Source organism: Diospyros lotus, chromosome 1, assembly GCF_014633365.1.
Source record: "Diospyros lotus cultivar Yz01 chromosome 1, ASM1463336v1, whole genome shotgun sequence".
Classification (NCBI taxonomy): domain Eukaryota; kingdom Viridiplantae; phylum Streptophyta; class Magnoliopsida; order Ericales; family Ebenaceae; genus Diospyros; species Diospyros lotus.
This window is the reverse complement of record NC_068338.1, coordinates 34,740,460-34,763,693: the sequence shown is the minus strand read 5'-3', so window position 1 is coordinate 34,763,693 and position 23,234 is coordinate 34,740,460. Positions and strand designations below refer to the sequence as shown.

The 23,234-nt window shown below is 36.6% G+C and overlaps 3 protein-coding genes across 3 annotated transcripts; 1 reads left to right on the top strand and 2 right to left on the bottom strand.

Moving 5' to 3' along the window:
- Window positions 1–3,071: 3,071 nt before the first annotated feature.
- Window positions 3,072–3,929, bottom strand: LOC127790799 (uncharacterized). The gene has a single exon (XM_052320528.1). The coding sequence runs from the start codon at window positions 3,927–3,929 to the stop codon at window positions 3,072–3,074; it is 858 nt and encodes a 285-aa protein (XP_052176488.1).
- A 2,815-nt stretch (window positions 3,930–6,744) lies between these two features.
- LOC127792821 (probable WRKY transcription factor 69) lies at window positions 6,745–8,318 on the top strand. Its single transcript, XM_052323427.1, has 3 exons — window positions 6,745–7,081; window positions 7,270–7,407; window positions 7,520–8,318. Exons 1-3 carry the CDS (start codon window positions 7,026–7,028, stop codon window positions 8,094–8,096), a joined length of 771 nt encoding a protein of 256 aa, XP_052179387.1. The 5' UTR covers window positions 6,745–7,025; the 3' UTR covers window positions 8,097–8,318.
- A 7,557-nt stretch (window positions 8,319–15,875) lies between these two features.
- Window positions 15,876–22,964, bottom strand: LOC127787297 (ATP-dependent Clp protease proteolytic subunit 5, chloroplastic-like). The gene is made up of 9 exons (XM_052315271.1): window positions 22,687–22,964; window positions 22,306–22,425; window positions 22,102–22,216; window positions 21,915–22,007; window positions 20,143–20,188; window positions 19,977–20,049; window positions 18,219–18,253; window positions 18,033–18,121; window positions 15,876–16,388 (listed from the first exon to the last, which is right to left on the bottom strand). The coding sequence occupies exons 1-9, from the start codon at window positions 22,821–22,823 to the stop codon at window positions 16,191–16,193; spliced, it is 906 nt and encodes a 301-aa protein (XP_052171231.1). The 5' UTR covers window positions 22,824–22,964; the 3' UTR covers window positions 15,876–16,190.
- Window positions 22,965–23,234: the final 270 nt, after the last annotated feature.

Genomic DNA, 23,234 nt, shown 5'->3' with positions numbered 1-23,234 from the left:
AATCGCTATATGTTGCTTGCGTCAAGCAACATAATGTTTATCTGACGCAGATAAAATTCTCTCCCCCCTCCCCACGCACATATCCCCCTTTGTATGCCCATGTTAGGTGCCTGACGCGGGCAACAAAACAAAACCCAAGAAAGTTCTTGAAGCATAGGTTTTGAAAGCCTCGTTAGTTTTGGTGGTATGTAATATATTGTAGATATTATACGGGTTTTTCTTTTCTTTTTATGTTAAAGCATTAAAGCATGTACATGATTTATTTTGATGGTATTAAGTGTATTAAACATATCAAACTTGTTATACAAACTTGGTTTTCGTTGAAAGCATGCCATTTATTTTAACATAAATAAACTACTTTTACATTCATAGAGTGGGTTATAGTAATTTAGAAATTTATTTTAAGGATTTTTAAAGATATTTGGTTAGATGCCCGAAAAGTCTTTATTTTTCCTTTAAATTCGGTATTTTGAAATGATTCAAAATTTCGGACCCTTTAATACAAGTTATGAATCCAATTAGATTCGATTTATGAAAATGAGGCACACATAAAGACGTTATTTTAATAAATTAAACTAAACACAAAATTTAAGTAAAAGAGCTAGGTTATTAGAGATAAACATTTAAGAGAATAATCTCTAATAAATTTAAAAAATTAAATAATAAAAATGGAAGGTTTGAAAGCAAAATATAAATCGTATGGGGTAGCGAAAGGGCTTTACTGAAAATGTTTTCAAAACAAAAAAAATTATCAAATTATGATGTGTGAAAACACATTCTAAAGAGAAAAGTGCTTTACATTTCAAGTTTGAAAATTGACAAATCATCTTTAGAATAATTTTCTTTGATATAATTGAATGCAATTAACCGGTGAGAACAAAATCTCTGTGAATGGTTACTTCTCCGCTTCACTTAACAACAGAAATAAAACCTATAGAGCAAAGCAAAGACTAAAGTACTCACATCTATTGCAATTAGCCGATTAAACGGGCCCCCATCCTCGCATTGGTCAATCCAGTAGCACACCAACAATTCAAGTATTGATCAAATGCTGGAGAGTGCGAGAGGATGGCAATGCTGAAGAGTCGCTTGATTTAGAAGCCATTATCATTGCTCTGTCCCCCAGTTCAACCGTGCGAGAGGCAAACGATTGGAGTATAGTTTTAAAGAATTCGAAAACAACTAACCCAAAATGTAAATCATATTATTAATATTAGAATATTACATCATGGATCTGAAGTATTTTCTCTTGTTGTATCCTTAATACTTAGGTGGATGCGGGATAGAGGTGTTTAAGTTCCGTTTATTTTACGTCGCTCAATTATTAGGATGTATATTGTTTATATGTGGTTTGGATATTCTTCTCTTAACAACTAGTTTTTAGGAATGAGTTCTATCCAGCCCTATTTGACATGTATGAAAGTAGATTTTTATTTGTGGTATTGAATTTGGACCTTATTCATGTATATTTGCACATTATGTGTGAAAGAGGATATTGAAGTTACATTTGTCCCATATTGCCAACTTACTGAGTTGTTATGTTATTTATATTTAGTTTGAATACCCTTCTCCTAATAGTTAGGTTTTAAGAGTGAGTTCTACTTAAAATTTATTGAGTTATTATTATATTATTTATATTTGGTTTGGATATCCTTATGAGTTTTACTTAGATTCATTCATTTGACAAAAATAATTTTTTTTTTTTATCAAATCGATAAATATGTATAAAAGATCAAATGTACATATAATCACTAGGCATACCCAAGAAACAAGGAAACATGGAGAAGGCCAAAGTCTATAGACCTAATCAAGGGCTTCAAAATGGACCAAAACACAGGGATATATAGTAATTATTACTTTGTTTACAAAGGTTTTAATCCTCCTAACGAGACCTTCAATTGTAGGCTGGACATTATAAAAAATTAAACAGTTTCTTACTGTCCAAATCTGATAACTCGTACTGGCAAGAGCGATTTTATTTGCCTCTTGCTTAACTAAGAGGAATCTCTGGCTTCTTTTTTCAGCCATTTGAGAGCACTAGAGATTGTAGACATGGCTCTAAAAAGATGCCTAACCACGATCTCATATGTGCCCAAACTGCCGAGCTAACGGGGCAGAGGAAAAATAGGTCTTAGCACAGATTCCTCAGCCTCATTCCACTCTTATTCTTTGGATTACAAACAATAGTAACATATATAAACATTTCTAAGATGTATATTAGCATAACAGTAAAAACATGATCTTTTTAACTGTCACTTACACTTACACCGTAAGAGTATTTTACAGTGAAATGCTTCCCTCACAAACTTGCAATGCCCTCATTGTGTGGACGCCAGCTTGCTTCCACCTCTGCGGGGTTCCTCCGTTAACCTTGTGTTGGGTGGCCTATCCCACCGCTCTTACAAGTCCATTAGTGATGCGCAACACCCAACGCGAAGATCGTGCGTGTCTCTGTGCTCACTTCGAGCACAACTTTAATATCACTTGTCAACGGTTTGGCATATTACTCCACGGGTGTCTCAACCCCTGTGAGAACCCCAGTTGGCAGTGGTCGCATCAGCCAGATGCAAAAATGCAATGGTCGGGTTAACCATTACCCAAAGAAGCTTCTGAAAGCTAAGGGGCTCTAGCCATTGTGGCATGGATAGGTTGTAACTGATCATTTGGATACTAATAAAAGAATATGTAGGGATTCCCTCCCAAATCTTTCTGAGAGAGGAGCAGCAGATCTAAAATGTCTTAAAAACTGATTGGTCTGGGGCACCCAAAATTTGTGCTTGTGTATCTCATAGGCACAAAATAAGATATTCTCTTTGCAGTGAATCTAGATGCATATTCTGCTTACTTTTAGCCGAAATGTCAGCTAGAAAGTATCAACCATCTGGGACGAATATAATTGATTCAGGGTTACACTTACAGAGCAAAGAATTCTTGATCAGTTTGAGCTGGGAATTTCCCCCTGACCATGAAGAAAGAATATATATATATATATTATATTTATATATATAGCAAAGTGAAGAAAGGGGTATACAAAAAGAAATCCAACGGAAATAATGGTTAATTAAGCTTAGCTAGACTTTCTCTCCGTTCCCAATAGACTCATCCGGGTTAGCTTTCACCGGCCTACAAAGCAACACAGCTCCAACCCACATAATGCTCTTCACAATCCTTATTATTCCAATAATCACAGTCAGGTAATACAGCCACCAACCGATAAGATCAGCAATTCCAAGGCTCAACGACAGCTCTTTCTTAACCTCAACCATGGCCGCCAGCGAGTCCACTTCGGTCCTCAACCTCCACCACCACAGAGCACCGAAGCTCGCAGCCATGGCCACCCTCTCCACCTGCCTTTCATCCCTTGCAAAACCAAAGATCGTATCGTCGACCACCGGTTTCACGATTGTTCTTGACCAGTGAATCATTGACTCGTGTAAGCCCAGGAAGAAGATCACTTTGCTTAGCAGGCTCGTCCCGTGGCCAAAACCAGAACCGTTGATCCCAGCAGCCACGCTCCCTTCAATCCCCAGCCCTATACAAACCTGTAACGCGCATATCAAAACCCACGCCGTGTACAGAGGCGGCCGGAGAAGGGGTTGATCCGGTGATGAGGCCTGCCTTATGAGCGTAATCCGGCCTGTCAAGCCGTGGAAGAGAGTGGCGACGCCGACGAGGGAAACGAGAGCGTTGAGGACGGTAGGGATTGCGTAGATGAAGAGGAAGAGGAAGAGAAATGAAGCCTGGGTTTGAGAGGAATGGGAAGATGTGAAGAGATAGTTAGCAGTGGAGAGCCTGGCCAGGAGGAGAAACGAGAGCGGGAGGAGAAGGCCGAGGAGGGTGGCGGTGGCTGCGTAAAACGCTTCCACCAAGGTGGCGGAGATATTCAAGGCCGGCTTCTTGCCGTCTTCTTGCTCCACGTTCAAACCCATTTGGCCTTGGACCCAATTACAGAAACTTTTGAATATCAAGAAAGCAGATCATACGAATTGTATATATGTGAATTGTGATCGAACCAGAGAGAATTCAACAGAGATCGGTTGGGTGTGAGAGTGGTTGGCACGACAGTTAGTTGACACATGGATTGCATATTCTAGCTAATAATACTTCAGAATCAAGAAAACTGAAAACTCTCAAATAGTTAGGATTAAATGGCACAGAACAGATGGGAAATCTGTATAGAATGGTGTCCACAACCACCAACTCGGCCGGCTTGCCATCTACAAGATAAGTATGAACTACAACAAATCTGGGTTTCTCTTCTACAACTTCAAAGTGATTGAATCTTCTTACTAGAGTTGTTTGATCCATGATTACTTTCTGGTGACAGATCCTTTTCTCACTTAACTGTAATCTTGTGATAAACTACTTATTCATGGAAGATGTTATTGTCACGTCATTGTGATGACAATTTTGATTTGAAGTTCTAAAAGGAATAAAAATAAAGGGGTGGTTAGGCCGTTAGGTGCGTGATCTACCATGCAGCCAACCAAGAAGGAAGGGTGATTGATTATGGAAGATGCTTACATTATAAATAATGGCTTTGGTGGGGGCAGCTTGTTCATGGCTATCCACAAGCTGGGCATCTTATACCACGATTGAAATTGACTTATCCTATATAATTCCTATTTAATATAAGAAAATTAATTGGCTCTTTTTCAAGTGGCCTGCATGCTGTTCATTGGTTGGATGCTTGCATTATTTTTCTACTCACGATAGTGTTTTGTCTTGTCTTTGGCTTTTAAAATGCAGGGACGGATCAAAAGGTTGAGATTGTCCACTTTGATTAGAATGGCTGGCCGCTATATTTTTCAAAGTATGTCACATTTGGCTGCATATTTAAAGATTGTGTAATTGCTATTCTTTCCCAGTGTGGTGACATATAGAGTGCCTTACACTTGGAGCGTCCTTTTCAATTGTCTCATCGATAGACCCTGTAAAGGGAAAGAAAAGATTATTTAGAAAGAGATTAACTTTGATATGTTATTTTTGAAAATGAAAAATTTATTAAAAATAGAACAATCTTAAGAACTTAATTAGAACTTGGTAAAAGAATGAACGCAAACTTCATCATTTCAAATGGGTGCAATACAATTTTGTATCCAATAATAAGCAATAATTTTGATAGACTATTTCATCAGTGAAGCCAGTTATATGAATTCTAAATTTTTAGGTATTTTTATTTATAATTATATTCTTTTCATATAGATTATATTGTATATCATATTTTTTAATTATTCTCTCAATAACCGAAATATACTAATTCTTAATATTTTTAATTAAGGTTGCCTACGTGATCCTTCCAAGACACAGATCAAGTGATTGGACCACGATAAATTAAAATTCGTACTAGTACATTGTGAGTTTGATTCCTTACATTGCGCAGTAAGATAAAACGTCTAGTTGTGATTTACCTCTTATGTCAAAATTAAAGGCACGAATAACAAAAAAATCGTACGAAAATGGTAATCTCAAATTGTCTACGTGAACTACTATAACCATATCTCCAAATCAAATCGAGTTGTTTCTTTCAGGTTATGAGGACCAAGCTGAAGTCAAATTTAGTTTGGGCATGTTGGTTGGTTTGAGCCCGTAATTGTTGAGTTTTGAGCATTGGTAAGCGAGCCCATTAGTTTCTTGAGGCCTAAAGTAAGTTGGTGGGCTGGGGCTTACCAACATCGAATGATCAGTCCATTTCCACAACCGGCCCCAGGCTCAGGAACGTACAATTAATTCTCACCCCTTCATCTTCATCATCATCATCAACATAATCATCATCCACGTCTTGACAAGACTCGAAAATTTAAAATCACTGACACTGCAAATAGAAAAGTAAGTACTTTTACAAAAAAAGAAAAATCAAAAAATGAGTGATAATAATGTAATTATTATACAATTTATTTATTTTACCAAAATACTGAAACAGCATCGATATAAATAAAGAAAAAGGTATAATTTCATCTCATTTACATCCACATTCGTGCGTGCGGACAAGGTTAGGCCAAGAATGTTACATCCGTGTAGTGTAGGAAAGGAGCTGCAGGTGTCAATAATTCATGTTCACGGCAATCCATCAGATCAGGAAGGGAGGGAGACGAAAACACTGTAGCATGATTGGTTGAAGGGACCAGATCTTTTCTGCCCACAACGAAACAAGGGACAGCACCATCCATCTCAGCACAGGCGCAACCACTCGATTGCCGTTCCTCAAAAGCATGTGCTCCACGAGCACGAGGAGACTTCCACTATATATATATATATATATATTAAGAACAATGTAAATTAAATAAAAGATTATAACCATACTATACACAAAGATTCAACATGGAAATTTGTTAGTGGGGTTGTTGTTGGCGTCTGCGCATTAATTTCAACCAGAAATTCTAGTTGAAGGTAGAGTTCTAAATCAGGACAAATTCACATTCTCTAATTCTTAACATTCTTGTTGTTACATTTGATCTAAGCCCCCGTCTCAAAAATACGTTTTTAACAAAAATACATGTGAGCGCATGGAGTAGAGGCTTGCCTTGCCAGTACAGTACAGTACAGTAACAATCTTGGGTAGGATAGGGATTGGGAGGGGACCTACCGTTTGGCGCAGCCAATTAAGACGAGCGTGGGGATAAGCATATGTATGTCCATGGAATGGAAATATCTGTATTATTATGTGAATGGGCGGGGGAGGGGGAAAGCATAGCTTGTAATTAATAAATTTTGAGGTGGGGGCTGGTGAAATAAGTGCTTGGTTGTGTATGGCGTTCTATCTAATGCGAATCATAAAGAAAGAGAGAAAGCAACCTCTCCCCTTGTCATCTCTCTCTCTCTCTCTCTCTCTCGTTTTGTTAGGTTGTCCTTTCCTTTTTCCTCTACCCCTTTCTCTCTCTTAATCAATTAGAAAACCCAACTCTCAGCTTGATCCATTTCTTTCTTTATTTCTGCCTCTGAAACTTCATCTAACTCAGCCAATAATTGATCACCTCGACGCCAGAGCAGGAAGAAGGAGAAGAAGGCAAGATCGATCGTCTGCCATGGATGGCTCTCACTCCGAAGAACTTAAACCAGAAAATCAGGCCTCCAAAAGAAGGCAAGCTCTCTCTTTCCACCCTTTTTCTCTCAACTTGTTTTTTTTTTTTTTTTTTTTCATTTTGTTGGGAGTTTGTTTTGAGGCTTCAAAAACAAGATGTCCCGTCGGAATAGTATATATGTTTGTGCCACAACTGGAAAAGTTTGAAATTAGTTGCCTTTTTTTTCCCTTTTATGTTACAATAACAGGAAGGTGGTTCAGAAAACTGTGGTCAGAGTGAAGATTGAGGCAAATGAGGGGAAACAGAGGAGTGAAGGACCGCCTTCTGACTGTTGGTCTTGGAGGAAATATGGCCAGAAACCTATCAAAGGCTCTCCTTATCCAAGGTCTCAACTTTCATTCTGCTTTTCTCTCCTCTTTATTATTTTCCCGGAAAGTATAATTGAAATTGGTGGCTGAGTCTAGTCTTCAATTTCTTGGTAATTATGATGCGCGCAGGGGGTACTACAGATGCAGCACATCGAAGGGGTGTTCAGCCAAGAAACAAGTGGAGAGATGCAGAACAGATGCTTCCACGCTCGTCATCACTTACACCTCAAGCCACAACCACCCAGGGCCTGATCTTCCCTCCACCTCCAAGCTCACTGGTCAGGACTCCGTTAACGAACCAGAAGAAGCTGATCAGCCCACTGAAGATCTGCCCGTAAGCCCCAAGAAAGAAGAGGAACAGCCACCAGAGCAACAAGCATCCCTGGTGGTCAACAGTGATGAAGATGAAAAAGAAGAAGAAGATCATTTCCACTACTCCCAGTCCCCATTCAACAACTCCCAGGACATCATAATTGGCCAGAGAGAGAACCCATTCGAGGAAAGCCTTGATGACTCGCCAAAAACTGTTCTACTGGATGAAGAGCCACTCTCTTGCTCTAGCCCTCTCATGACATTATCAGCTCTGAAATCAGAAGAAAATGATCATTTCTATGATGAGCTTGAAGAACTGCCTTCTTTTTCGTCCTTCACAAGCTTCCTTGGCAGCAGCATCTTTGATGAAAGGATTCTTATCCTTCCTTCCTGATCTAATAAAAATCCAAGCTTTTTCTACTGCTTCTAGCCCTAGAGACATGTACTTAGATGAATCTGTAAATAGATAAGATAGCCCAATTGTTGGTAGATCCTACACTTGCCTCCTCCTTTCATGGTTTTTGCTTTTTGGATGTGGTAATCATTAGAGTATTGCAGTTTCCCAATCAAAATCAGTATTCCTCCACTTATTAGAGAAAGGTTGTGTCTTTTGATCTGTCTGCCTCTTTATGGAGTTAGTGTGTGGATGGTTAAATGCCCCTGGACAGGTTAGGGATTCTTCAGCCTTTACCAAATACAAACACAAATATTATTTTCATGTGACACTGAATAAATAATGTATTCTCTATTCAAACAAACAGTGAGAGAGAAAGGTGGAGTATCTGTACCTAGACGGGTGTGTTGTCTGTAAGTGTGAGGTTGGGATTAAGACGCTTGGGATTAAGACGCACCTATAGTGTTTAAATTGATAATGTGTTTGAGTAAATATATTTTTAAGTTATTAATTAATATTTATGTGTTTAGTTTGAAAGAGCGGATAAAGTATTAAAATTTGACAAAAAGATTAAAATAGATATAATATTAAATGATGTAAAATTTTATTATAAATGTGAACAAATTATACATAATTATTAAAAATATATTAATACAACATTATTATATATATTATATATATAATAATAATAATAATAATATTATGTTATATATATATATATGTACGCTGCACACAGAAGAACAGCGGCGGAGCGAGGAGGCGACCCACAAGGCGACGGCGGATCTGGAGGAGGAGGATCGGGAAGCGACGGCCGAGATGGGCTACGGAGACGGCGGTAATGGAGGAGGGTTGTTCGACGGCACTGAGCGGCAGATCTGGAACCAGCTGCTGCGATGGCGCGACTCACCAACACAAGGCTACTTGCAGGTAGCTCAGCTGGATGACGGCAACTGCGGCAACGCGGTAATGGCGGAGGGGCGACGGCAGCAGCGCTGTAATGGCGGAGGGGCGATGGCGGCAGCGCAGTAATGACAGACCTTCTGGAGAAGATGATGGGATAAGGAGCTTCGGGAAAGAAGATGCAACGGTAACAGAGGGCAAAATGATATTTGTCTTGGTCAACTCTCTAGCTTTTTTTCCAAAGCTGGGGGCACCAGCTTCTGGCCAACGCTGTTAAAACAGCTGATAAGCTATACAGCGTTAAAACTGTTAATGCTTACCAAACACTTCATCATAGAAAGCTGTATAGCTTTAAAGCTGCTTATGCAGCTTATACGCGGTCAAACCGCTAAGCCAAACAGCCTCTAAATGCTCTTAGACAACGAGTATCATCAAACCCAACCAACCAAACCCCTCCGGTGGTAGCGGCAATTTGATCAATTTGATTTATGGATTAAAATTAGGATGAGAACTGAATATGTTAAGCTTTTGTTATTTTTTGATTTGAATGTAAAACAGAATATATTATGAATAAAAAAATAAAGGATGGGCATTCATTATTTGAATAAAGATAAAAATAGAAAATTAATTATATTACCTAAAGTGTATAGGCATGCGATCAAGAAAAAATTGTGTGTAGTAGACATAAATATATATATATATATATAAAACCGTCAAAGAATATTATTGTGCTTATATCTAATTCATTATCATTCCAGCAAATAAAGAAATTATTATGCTAAACCATGTTTCAATCAAATAATAACACAGAGAGAGAGAGAGAGAGAGAGAGAGAGAGAGATGTGTAATGTTAAAAAGAGGGTGGCGTCTGTCATATCCTGGAAAAGAATTTAAAAAGGTGGCACGAGAGTCACGAGGCCTAACCAAACCAACCCAACCCAACCCAACCCAAGTGGCCTTTTGAGAGAGTGGTTGATTTGGCTGTACTGTAGTGCAGGCGTAGAGAGAGAGAGAGAGAGAGAGAGAGAGAGAACAGATAATAATATATCAATAGGCATTACGTTTGCGGCTTCTCCATTTTTCTAGTCTCTTTGTTTTGGTTTGGCAGTTTCTTTTTAGATTTAGATTTGATGGGGGGATTGGATTGTTTGGCCGACGAATCTGTCTTCCTTCTGAAAAGCCCAAATGGTCCTTTTGTTTCCACGTTCGAGCAGAGCAGTTGCCACTCGCTGATTCCCCTCGGCTGCTCAGCATATATACATATTATATAAACGAAAACCGCCAAACTCTGCAGAGTTATTGGTAAGAGTTATCCCCCACCCCCCACCCTTTAGTTTTAAAGATGGAAGGAAGGGGAAGCTGTTCCAAAAGATTCCCAACAGTCCCCTAACGTTGTACGGTTACTCTAGGTTCCATGCCCCCACCCCCCACGTGTTAATTCAGGGAGCCCTTTTCTTATTTTAATTTTCTTTTCCTTTTTTTTTAATTTAAGAGAGAGATTAATAGAGAAATGAAAAGTAGATGAAGATTCTATCTAAATTATCCTCCAAATTTCTATTTCTTTTTGTCTCCTTCAATTTATAATAATACTAAGACTACTATTTTTATGACTCATGAATTCAAATGGCATAACAACATTCTTCCCAAGTAAGGGGAAAATTGTAAGTGGAAGACAATTCTACGTTAAAGTTGATTGAAGAATTATAATTTAGAAGCAACAGTCACTCCCTAATCTTTACCAAATAATCTCTTATATACACAACTCACCCTTAATTCGAAACTCAGTGTTAAGAAAGCACAATCATACATAAGGAGAAGACTTTTCAAAAGACAACTGTAATGTTCCGCTTTTATTGGGGGCGTTAAATGACTTAGAATTTTGAGAATATATTTTTTCTCAACATAAATTATTTTTTAGCAATCTTATTTTACATTTTCAGCATATTAAAATAAGAATTAATAAGTTAAAACAAATAACACTATTACAAATATAAAAGTTAGATCAAAACCTCAAATAGAATATAATCGAAACTACTTTATTCATAACATAAAAGTCATATCATCGTTTTAACATGACATCATCAAAATATAATACATCATAAACTAAAAGTCATGCTACGAACCATCTACAAATAGCTGTCACCCCTCAACAATTCTTTTTCCTTTGGCACCGTTGTCTTCACCTAAAATGTTTGAATATTTCAGGAATAAAGTCCAAATAAGATGTTGAATTATTTAAGTAAGAGTTCAAAATAATTTTATGAATGTATGTAAGATATAAAATAAATCGACATATCCCAACCCAAGAGAATCCTACACAACACTTAACCTTAATCGGGGAAAATGCAATCTCTCTAAAGACAACACAACCGCATCGACACATTGACATAACATAGTCCTAGCTTAAGAGGGCAACATCAACGCCTCTCTTTAACACAACGAAAAACCATTGTTACCACTTCCGACACGAAATGGTCAACATCAATTCAAGAATCTGGGGAATCACCCCACAATCATGTCAGAGATTACGTTTCACCTCAAAAGCTTATCGGATCACGTCAACATAAACCCTGGCCACAAGATGATCAACATTACCCCTGCGAATCCACGTCCACCTCGAAAGCAATGTTATTACTCAAAGACATCTGGGGTGATATCCACTCACAGCCTCGCCACATAAGTCGATCCGGGGTAATGTCCACTCTCAGCCCCATCACTTGTCGACCACCGGGGTGGTGTCAACTTTCAGTCTCCGTCATAAGTGAACATTTTTCCTTGGCACGCTTCCCTAGTGCTATCACTCAAGTGCCACGCCACAAGTTGACATCCCACGTCCCATATGGACAACACAAAAACATGTCAATTTCACATACCATGATTCGATGAATCATAAAAAACAACATTTCATGTACATAATTTATCACACAAAATTCAATACATATGCATAAAACACTTTATGATGAACTTTTCACATGAAAACAACCATCACATGGTAAAACCATTCACATGCATCAAAACCATTTGCATGTAATTAAATCAAGTTTAGGTAGAATCAAAACCTAGTATTTAGGATAAAATCACTCACAATAAACCAAGTTTTAGGTAGGAACACTTATCTCGAAAGTATCTCAGAATACCTCGATATACGTGCCAACCTCGAATGTCGTATCAAACCTCAATGTACCTTAGACATCATATTTATTTAAAAGAACATCAAAATCCATTTTCTCAATTTCTTCATAATTTTCACCTATTTTTTTTCCTATTTTTTCCTCAAAAATTTTAAAATAAATATCTCTTTAAACATTTTTTCAAATTTTTCAACACCATAATTCATAAAATAAATTCTGAAAAATTACAGAAAAAATTCCAAAATTACCCCTAGTCTCGCACACCTTCACGCGCTGGCATGTGTACTACGCGTGAATGACTAATGCATGCAGCTCACACATCGGTCGTTTTCTTCGACTTTGGCACACCGACGATGTTGGATTTTTGCTTCTAACTTGCTCTACACCTTGAGTCGATCCCAATGGCACCTTTAAATACTCGAAACAACGACAAAAAGTCCCCCAAAAGCTTGCTCGAAAGCTCGCCTCTGGCGCAGCTTCGATTTTCCAGCCACCTCTCGAAACACCCACAAAGCTTGATAAAATCTCATCAAAATCTCTAGAAATGCTATCCAAAACACGAGGAACAAAATGCCTCTATCCAATCCCTCAAAAACACTCACAAACACATCCAATTTGATACTCTAAAACTCGAAACTCTCTGCCATTTTTATAGGCAAAACCCGACCACCTCACGGCCAAGGCTTGGTCCCCAAGCTTTCCTAGGCCACGGGAACCTTCCCCAGGCCAACCTCGATCATCCCATCACCGAAATCATGGACTTTTGCCAGCGGCATGCGAGTTTGCAAGTTTCACACTTGCAGACTTCTAAAAATTACACTTTGGCCCCTCTAGCTTTTTCATTTGTATTTTGGCCCTTTCCTTAAAGCCCCTATTTTTTATAATAATTCCATTAAGACTCTCAAGATCTAGAATCTTCATTTCACCCTTGAAAACTCAAAAAAATTATCATTTTCACATTCCTTGGGCAAAATTAAGAATTTACACTCATGCCCGATTGTGCGATTTGATCACTAATCCTTTTGTTCCAACCCGAAACCAAATCAAGGTTGTTCTACTTAAAAAACCTAAGTTTACTCATAGCTCTATTGACTTTTCGGGAGTTTCAAATAACAATTCGATTTTTCAGCCTAAACCACAGTTGTACCGAAAACTATTTTCGATTTGACTTCTTTCGATGTCATAAATCACGTTTCGAATTGTTCGTTAATACATTACCATTTTCCTTAGACATCTAGACTCCAAGGCACTCCCTGCAGTTTATTCAGTCACTTATCATTGTGAAAAATTCCACTTTAGCCCTAAACTTCTAAAAAATTCACTTCTGTCCCAATGAAAATTTACACTTAAAACCTTATGAAATTCTCAGGTCTAACAACACTGTACAAGCCAAAGTTCATGTCTCTCTAATTAAAACTTTAGTGATTCATGAGGTTCAAATAAGGCTACAATCGAACTAAATCGAATCAAGTTGATATTCGCTAAGCTCAAGGTTAGCTCTATGAATTAATTTCTAGGCTCGAACTTGAACAACGACAAAGAAGGAGAAAGTTGTGCATTGACAATGGGCAGTACTTTAGAGAGGTAACGACAGATGAAGACAGGGGGTGTACGATGATAACAGTGGAATGCGGTAGTAAACAATGGCAGCCCAATAAGGGTGTATGCAATAGCAATAAACGAAGACAACGCACAACAAGTGACGGTAGAGCAATAAAAGGCAGTGTGCGATGGCAACAAAAAATGGCAATTGGCAATGGTTCAATCTTGGATGAAGGCTTGCAGCGATAACAACAACGATAACTAGTGCTAACTATGGGCGATGTCTATGCTTGCCTCTTGCTCTTGGCTTCTTTCTTCTTCAATCTTTTTCACTTTTTAAGATTTTTAATTTAAAAAACTACTTGTATATGGTATTTGGCTAAACCTAATTTAATAATTTTACTTGATCATATATACACATATTATATTATGTTAAATGATTGAATTAATATATATATAAATTTTAAACATATTTAATTTAATTATATTAATAATAATTCAAACTTGAATAAATTTATATTAAATAATATATTTATGTTGATCTCTTAGGGTATGACCACTCAAAAGAGAGGTGAATTAAGTGATTAAATTTTTTCTCAATTTTAATAAATATTACTGATTAAAGATTTTATTAGAAAATATATTTGATAAATATAATAAATTATGTTTAAGATTAATAATAAATGTAAGCCACAAGATATAAGAAAAATAAATAATATGAAACACAACACAATTTATAGTGGTTCAGTGTTTCCACACACCTAATCCACTCTCCCAAGGTCTAACCACCTTTAGGGTTCCACTAAATCAAAATCACCAAGGTTTTCACACTAGCTCGCCTTGAAAACTAGTTACACACACCTAGATTACAATGGATTTTAGGCAACCACTACACTAAAGTTTCCTTCCTAACTTACCTTGAAAACTATATTCACTTAGATTTTAATGGTTCTAAGAAACCTATACAATTCACAATGGTAATTTAAATGTTACAAATTGGTTCTTCATGCCTTGGTGTATTTCATCTGAAGGGAGCACAACAACAAGTGTTTCCATGATCAAGAAAGATTAGCATCCCAACTGGCTCACTTGATTCAGTGTGCGGTGTGAGTTTGTCTGACGACTATTCGCTTCAGGTCGTTCTTTCAAAGTTATACTCTCTGTCGTGTCTAGCAACTTTTGAGAGACCATAACTCTTTTACGCATTGAGATGTCTTTACTTTGGAGATAGACCTTTACGTCCATGGAATCTTATCCTTGGTGCCAGCTCTTCTTGTGCTTATGCTTTGTTGATTCCCAACTCACTTGGGTTTGTTTGTTGAACAGTCTTTGGATTGCCATATATCTTATCTATCGCATTGTCATATCGAGATGGAATTTTCGTCTCTCTTCTGGCCAATGTATCTATCTTGTATATATTTTAGTTTTCTTCATTTTTCTTTTCTTGTTATGTTTTTTCTTATTTTATTTTTCTAGCCCGGAGGATGATCATTAATGTGTTGTTGCCCTGGTGTTTTGGTGGCCTGAGGTTTGCCCTGGCTTTGGTTCGTAGCCTTTTTAGCGTGTTTTGTTTTATATAATTCTTATTTACAAAAAAAAAAAACATTCGTGAGTCTTCAATTGAACATGTTCATGAACTTTAATGATTTGATCTTTACTGAGTTCAAAATTAATTTATTTACAAATCAATTTTCAAAGTTAACCTCAAAATTAGTCCATTTACTTTAATGAACAAACTCAAACGAGATTTTGTCGAGCCAAACACCGAACCGCACACAAACAACTCTACTCATTTGAGACTTAGGTTCAAGTTGTCTTAAACACTTCCCAATCTTCAAAGAGTGGGCAGCTCGCACAAGAAGATGCCTTTCATCTTTATTTGTTGAGAGGACGCCCTTTTATCTTTTGATAGCATGATCTTAATAATTTTGTAAAGGTATATATAGGGTTTCAAAACTCGACCAACCACATCACCTAAATCATTACTAGCTAAAGATAACTAGTGCAACTACAGTGACCCACTGGCCACTTTGGACAAAAATCCACATTATATTAAAGGGTCCCTGCCAGCGCAAAGAATTACTCATGGAAGTGCTTAGATAAATCTACACTCTCCACTAAATCTCTAGAAACCAAGAAGGTCGAGACAAAAGTATTCCAAAAAGAAAATGTGGACGCAAGAGTTAATAAGACAAAGACAGAACCATGGCAAACATAAACATCATCTTCCTGGCTAAAATCAGAAGCAAAGGAACATCAGGGGTGCAGGTGCTCGAAGAAAAACCTAGCACCCTGTTTGATGTGAATTCGATCTGTTTTTCCAGTCTCAGTTTGGATGGGCAAAGACATGCTATTTTCATACACCAACCCAGGTGTACAGAAACTAAAGTCTTTCAGGATAATGGGAAATTTGAGAGAGGTAGTATGATCGTCCCCATTTGACTCTAAAACATAGTTAGCATGATATTTGATTCATTAGTAATCGTGTGAATTTTTACACACTGATGATTACCATTATTGATCAGGCAGTAGCAGCTGCAGGCTGGAGAGCTTTCATAGGATTCGTGATAACACCATCTATAAGGCCGTAATCTTTGGCTTCTTTAGCACTCATGAAGAAATCACGGTCGGTGTCCTGGTTAATCTTCTCCAGGCTTTGACCAGTATGGTAGGCCAAATACCCATTCAGATTTGCCTTGTGATGTAACATTTCATTGGCCTGCAAGCCATGTTATTAAACAAACCATACAATTAAATGCGGCACATGAAATCATATGCTTACTGGAGTTCTAATTGTTGACTTTCAAACATCTCTACATGTTAGTTATTGACTATTAACTGACAACCTGAAATCTTATTATAGTGAAGGAAAGAGCATGCACGAAAGAAAGGTTTGGAGATCCATCCATGAAGATTATTAAAAAAAAAAAAAAAGTTGCATGGCTTTCACATTCAACGATATGCAGGTGAGGCTTATAAATGAGTTGCAAAAGATTAAAAAGAAAAATAAATAATCGCAAGCAGAGTGAGCTTGAAAAGTAAAAAAGGAAAAAAAAAGAAAAAAAAAAGAAAAGAAACAACAGTAAAGGAATTAAAACAACGCATTATGACAATCCTTAGAGCTCATGGAATGCACCGAGATGAACCGTAAGCCATTTACCATGTTCACAGGCGCTCAAAACATCTCTCTAACCTTAAGCTGGCTTATGTTTCTCAAACATGTGGTGTTAACTTCATTCGATAGTCACCTCTCTTCTTAATGTGAGTTATCAGTTAAATTTTAGTTAGGTTAATAAATTTTAATATTTAGTACTTAACCTTTAATATTTAATAATTATTATTAATATTTATTGAGCTAAAGATGCATGGTGCATATCCTTGGGTTTGTTGATAAAATATTCAATATAATTGTGGTATTATGGTGCTGGCATGATATCACAATCCAATAATGACAAGTCATGTCATAGTGCTAACGTGATATTAAGATTATAAACACTTGGCTTGTCATTATTGGTTGTGATACTATGTTAGCACAATAATGTACTATCTCAATTATACCAAATATTTATTAGTGTATGAGTTCACAAGGTTCACCAATCAATGTCCCTTATCAAAGATAACAACTACTCAACCTCATCACTTATTAACCTTGATGCACGGAAACATTGAAACGGTGCCATTTCGACTTTTCCAAAACATTTCCTACCCTGAAATGCTTAGAAACACCAAATAAAACATTTCTGGACCATTTTCGTAATTTTTGAAATGTTCATTAGAAACGCATTTTTGTTCCATACCACGTTAGAGATAAAAGCAATTCTATCTCTATTGTCTTGACAATCACATTAGAGACAAAAGCAACTTATGTTTATGTTTACTTGAATGGATGATGGAATTTTATGTTTATGTTTAATTGAATAATTATTTTTATAATTTTTATATTAAAATTTATATTTATAAAAAGACCCCTATATTTATTTTATTTACGTGTTTCTCTCACATTTCCATTTCCTATTTCTCTAAAAAAATGTTGTTTTCTCATTTTCACTTCATATCGAAGCATTTCCTATTTCTAATTTTGTGTAACCTAGCTTATTGACCTTTTCTCTATAAAGACATTGATTGATAAATTTATTGAATCTTCAAACTAGTGAAATGGCACATTTTTAATTAATTTAATAAATATTTAATTTTAAATAATAAAAATTAATTACTAAATATTAAAATTTACTTAAATTGAACTAAAATTTATTCAATTTTTACTAGATTTGAAAACCAATGCAGGATCAACTAATAAGTGGCAAGTGTAATCAACAAAAAAATAGAGAGACTAGCAGAAAATGAAAAGAAAGATTAGAGATACCTGAATATCTATATCAGTTTGCCCACCTTGAGCACCGCCAAGAGGCTGATGGATCATTATCCTAGAGTTTGGAAGACTATATCTTTTTCCTTCAGCACCAGAATGATAAAGAAATGTGTTTAGAAATTTCAGCAAGTAAAAAACACAATGAAAACTTAAATTCCAAAACTCAAAGTGGATTGTCACCTTTTGTGCCAGAGCTGAGCAGGAAGGCTCCCATGCTGTTCAACAAGAAGAAAAATAATGTTCATAACTAAAAGAGAACATATTCTACTATCCACGTTAAGAATAACCTACCAATCATGCAGTGATGAGAGCAGCTAGCAAGTATAATGTGCAGAACTAAGCAAGCAAGTAATAGTAATTGTTGAATTGATTAAACTTAGCTCTAGCACAGAGAGAAGCAGAAAGCTGGTCGGGTAAGAGGGGATTATTAAGCAGGTCGGGTAAGAGGGGATTATTAAGTAGGTCGGGTAAGAGGGGATTATTACTAGCATATTGAAAATAACAATGAGGCAAAATAAACAGCAACCACGTAGTAGCAAAACTGCAGAGTTTTGAAGTATGGGCATAACTCAATATTTCCATACTGCCATTTACTCTAGTCAGCACCTTTTCATGCTAAAGAGAAATCATTCAAATAGAGATCGTCATTGTGGACTTCCAATAAACTTTGGAACCAAGTCCGACCACCAAAGATCAATGCTGTTTACACCATGTCGATCCCTAAATTGTTTCTCTAGGACAGGTATCAGGGTAAAAGCTAATTTTATACAAAACATATCCTCATTGGCTCATCCACAAGTCATGATCCTTCACAAACCCAAGACAAGGCATAAGACCATCAATTCTCACAAGGCACAAAACAGCACAATGCAACCTCATATGAAAAATGAGTTTGCTCCACATCAGAAGAAAATGAAATTACTTCTCAAAGGTATATCAACACTACAGTTAGATATGCTCCAGTCCAGTCAATCAATAAGAGTGATAAATTGAACTGCCAAACAGGTAGAAGTAATCTTGTGAAACGAAACCTGCCATTCACCAAGCTACCACTAGTTCAAAAGATCAACTGCACCCAAGTTGAGTATCTTCACTAATCAATGAAACCATCAAATAAAAATAGCTGCTCAATATTAGCTACAATTTCATTTGTATTAGATAGATCAGTGAAGCTTGGAAAAAAAAAAAAATACACAAGAAGTATCAGAAATTAGAATAAGAAGTTGATAGAGGCAGCAACGCTGGTTCTTCTCAATATTCCATTCAAATTCTTTGAACAAAAATAAATTTAAACAAATTATTAGATATTTTTCAATGCCTCAATAACCCTCTGGCCACTGATTAAACTGTTTTTAAAATCTTGCCCTGCCCATCCCGGCCATGTAGGCCTACAAGCCCTAAAATATTCTTGTTGGGCTGTATGGGCCAAGCAGGTGGCCAACTAGATTGCAACCCCACCACAAACCCAATACCATCTAAAACTTTGTGAGGCTTCATGTTAAAGGATCTTCTCCACTAGGAGAAATACATCAGTAAAGCCAGAATAAACCGGTAACAGAAAGGCCTCATCCTGAATCCATTAAGCTGCCATTCCATGAGTTTCAAGCAACTTAAAAACCAAGAAGATGCAAACTATAAATAAAGAAAAATAGTTCTGGATGGAAAATAATTCATGAAGATACTTATATGAGCAGACAGGTAAATTATGTAGATACTCGAACATAATCATAGCATTGCAATTACTTGGTCATTTCACGAAACAGTTTTATCCAATACAAAAAGAAATGATATATATATATATATATATATAGTTCAAACAAATTGAACAAAAAAGAAATCTACAATCACTAATAAGGAAAATAAGTAGACAATTCAGCATTTCAGGAAGAACATAGCATGAGTGGCTTACAAAATCACAAAACTGTCATTAGTGATTACCTGGCAGCCAGTCCAACACATACAGTAGAAACATCAGGTCTTATATGCCTCATTGTGTCAAATATGGCCATACCTGAGGGGATTAAAAATACTCAAGTCAGGGAATAACCAGGCAGTCCTCTAGATCAACAAGAGAACAAACTATTCATAAGAAGAAAGAAATTACCAGCAGTAACTGAGCCTCCAGGAGAGTTCACATACATGACAATATCCTGTTTAAATAATCATGGTATCAGGTCATAAGTTCATAAGGTACCTATTTAAACTGCCAAATGTATGTGAGAAAGAGACAGGCAGTTGATCACACAACACTGAGAATATTACATTGGAAGCTCAAAGGTAAACAAAGGAAACTAAAAGCTAGTGCATGACACACATATGCCTTCAGACGACAAAAATTGGCTCTGGAGAATCCATGAATCATTGTATCGAATCAAGGAAAAACAGAAAAGATTTGTTTATGTTTACCATGTCATTGGATTGGAATCCTTTACAGGCGTTTGGTATGGGAGAAATTTTAAAATTCCTGAGAATGTTAGGTTGGGAATCTATATTTCCATGTTTGGTATAATTTTTTTATAAAAAGAATCTTGAGAAATAGGATTCTCGGGAATAATTTTTAAACAACTTTCCCACAAAAAGATTTTCATGGGGGGGTTGGGAATCCAAGTTTCCCATGGACTTGGGAATGTTTTTAACAAAGAAAAAGACTAAAACACTCCTTACCCTTTTATAACCCCATACAAACATATTATATATATTTATATTAAATATATTATATATACATATATGTATATATATTTTTATTATTTATTATAAAATATTATATATATTATGTATATATTATATATATATATATACACATGCATATATATACATAATGTGTAAAAAAAAATGACATTTGTTTGACTTTTTAAAGATGTTGTGGGTCTCAATATTTTATATAGTAGAAGGAATTTATCATTTTTAAATAAAAAAAATTAAATAAGGGTAATTTTGAAAAAAGAACATGAATTCCCAAGAATGTTACATTTAAACCAAACATAGGAATCTAAGATTCTCAGAAAAGAATACTCAACATTCCTGAGAATATTTAAACCTAACCAAATATAGAATTGCATAAATTATGGAAATCAAAAATTTCAAGAGTATTCCCAAGAATCATGAATCCCAGGAATTTAAAAACTTGTCCCATACCAAACGGCCCCTTAGTGTTTGGTAGAGAGGAATGCTCACAATTTACAAAAAATTAGTTATATGTTCTCAAGCATAAAGTGTGCAAAGACATTGAGTATATAGTCCACAGGCAAGCTTATCATCCAAAAAGATTGGGGCTAAACCATGAACAAAGTTGACATTTTAAAAGTATAAATGAGATGACAAGGAATCTTTCACAATTATCCATTAGATGGTTGCCATTTCCTCCAAACTTCCACAAAAAGAGAGTTAGAATAGATATTAACTTCCTTGAGATCATAATTTCTGTGAGTCCTGAATGTGTTTTGTTGACAAAACAAATTAATTGGCTAGCAGATCTCATGAGATAAAGCAAGCAAAATGAATAAGCATATAAAGTTATAATTTCCATGGCTACCATGAATCAATATCTTATTTCTCCCCTGACAGCAACTGGAGCAGATCGCCGGAGACTGTAGTTTCACATACCAACACCCCCAACCCCCCCCCCCCCCCCCCCCAAAAAAAAAAAAAACAAAAAAATCCCCGACCTAAAAAATAAAAAGGTTAAGAAATAAAGGTGTCAATCAATAGTCTAACGTTCAAAGTTCAAAAATAAGAGCTTGAAACAAAGGAAATATGGAAAACAAAAAAAAATTGGCACCCAATAATATAAAAATAAAAAAGGTAGTATTTGACGTAATTATGATCTAAAGTTTAAAACCAATGAAAAACTCTTAGAATATATAACGGAAAACAAACTTTGTTGGGATCAACAGCATCAAGATAGAGAAGCTGGGCAACAATAATGTTTGCCATATCATCATCAACAGCTCCACCGCATCGGATTATCCTCTTCAAAATCCAATGAGAGACCAGTGTTAAACATTATAGAAGCTCAATCAACAGTCAAATGAAAGCTAACATATCAAAACAACGAGTTCCTTACATGCTGAAAAAGCTGACTGATAACACTCTGAAAACGCTCTTGCACCATTGGTGGGGGTCCTTGTCCTTGCGCATAGACCGGGAAGTATGCCGAAGATGGGATTTGCAAATCATCCCTGAACAACCAATTCAACGGTATTCAAATTGAAAGAGTACGAACAACAGTCAAAGGAGTGAATTGTATGACAAAATAAACAAACCCTACCTAATGGACCAAACCCCGCGACGTGAATTGCCCTTGGACTCCGAAAACTCACCGGAGTACACGGCCTTGACAGAAGAATTGCGGACATTCTTTGGCTTAGAAGCGAGCTTTCTCAAGTTCCTGCAGGCCAAAGAGCAACAAATCCCAAATCAATCCGGATGCGATTGCCAAAAACTCAGAGCATAAACAAAACTTTTCAGTTCCCTATTTCTAGCAGTCTTGCAGAGAAATAACTGAAGGGGCAAATTACACCAATTAACATCGAGGATTGCGAGTTGTAGCGAAGGTGGATAGTACATAATTCCAGATTTGGCTCTGTGAATTTGTGGCAATAGAAGGAAGCAACCAAACAGGAACAAGTGTGTCGAAGAAGAAGAGTACCTGGAACGAAGGGGCTGGAAGGTCAAAGAGAGGGTTTTGGCGTCCGGAGGAGGGGAGCTGCTAGCAGAAGAAGAAGAGGAGGATAAGGGAGTGTTGAGGCAGAGAGAAGCCGAGGTGGAGACGCATGAATGCGCCATTAAATTCTTCTCTTGTGTAGTTCCAGAAGCTTATGTGCTTGCTTGCTATGATTTTGAAGCAGCCGGCGGAGAAACGAGAGCGTGTTCCAGCAGCAGCAAGAGAGAGGAGAGGGTAAAATCCAATCCAAAGAGAAATAATCTGCGGCACTGATGCATGCGCCATATCCAGCCCGACTCGCCAACCCGGGTTGTTTTAGGATTCTAACCCGGAAAATGATTTTTATTTTTTTTATTTTTGTGCAAAATTCTTACCAGAAATAGGTGGGAGTAATATTGTTATAATTATGAATTACTATCATAATTTTTTTAGTCACTTTTTAAACTAAATAAAAAAAAATCTTGATTAACTAATACACTAGCCCTCAAATAACCCATAAAACTTAAAAAAATATTATATTCATAAGTATAATT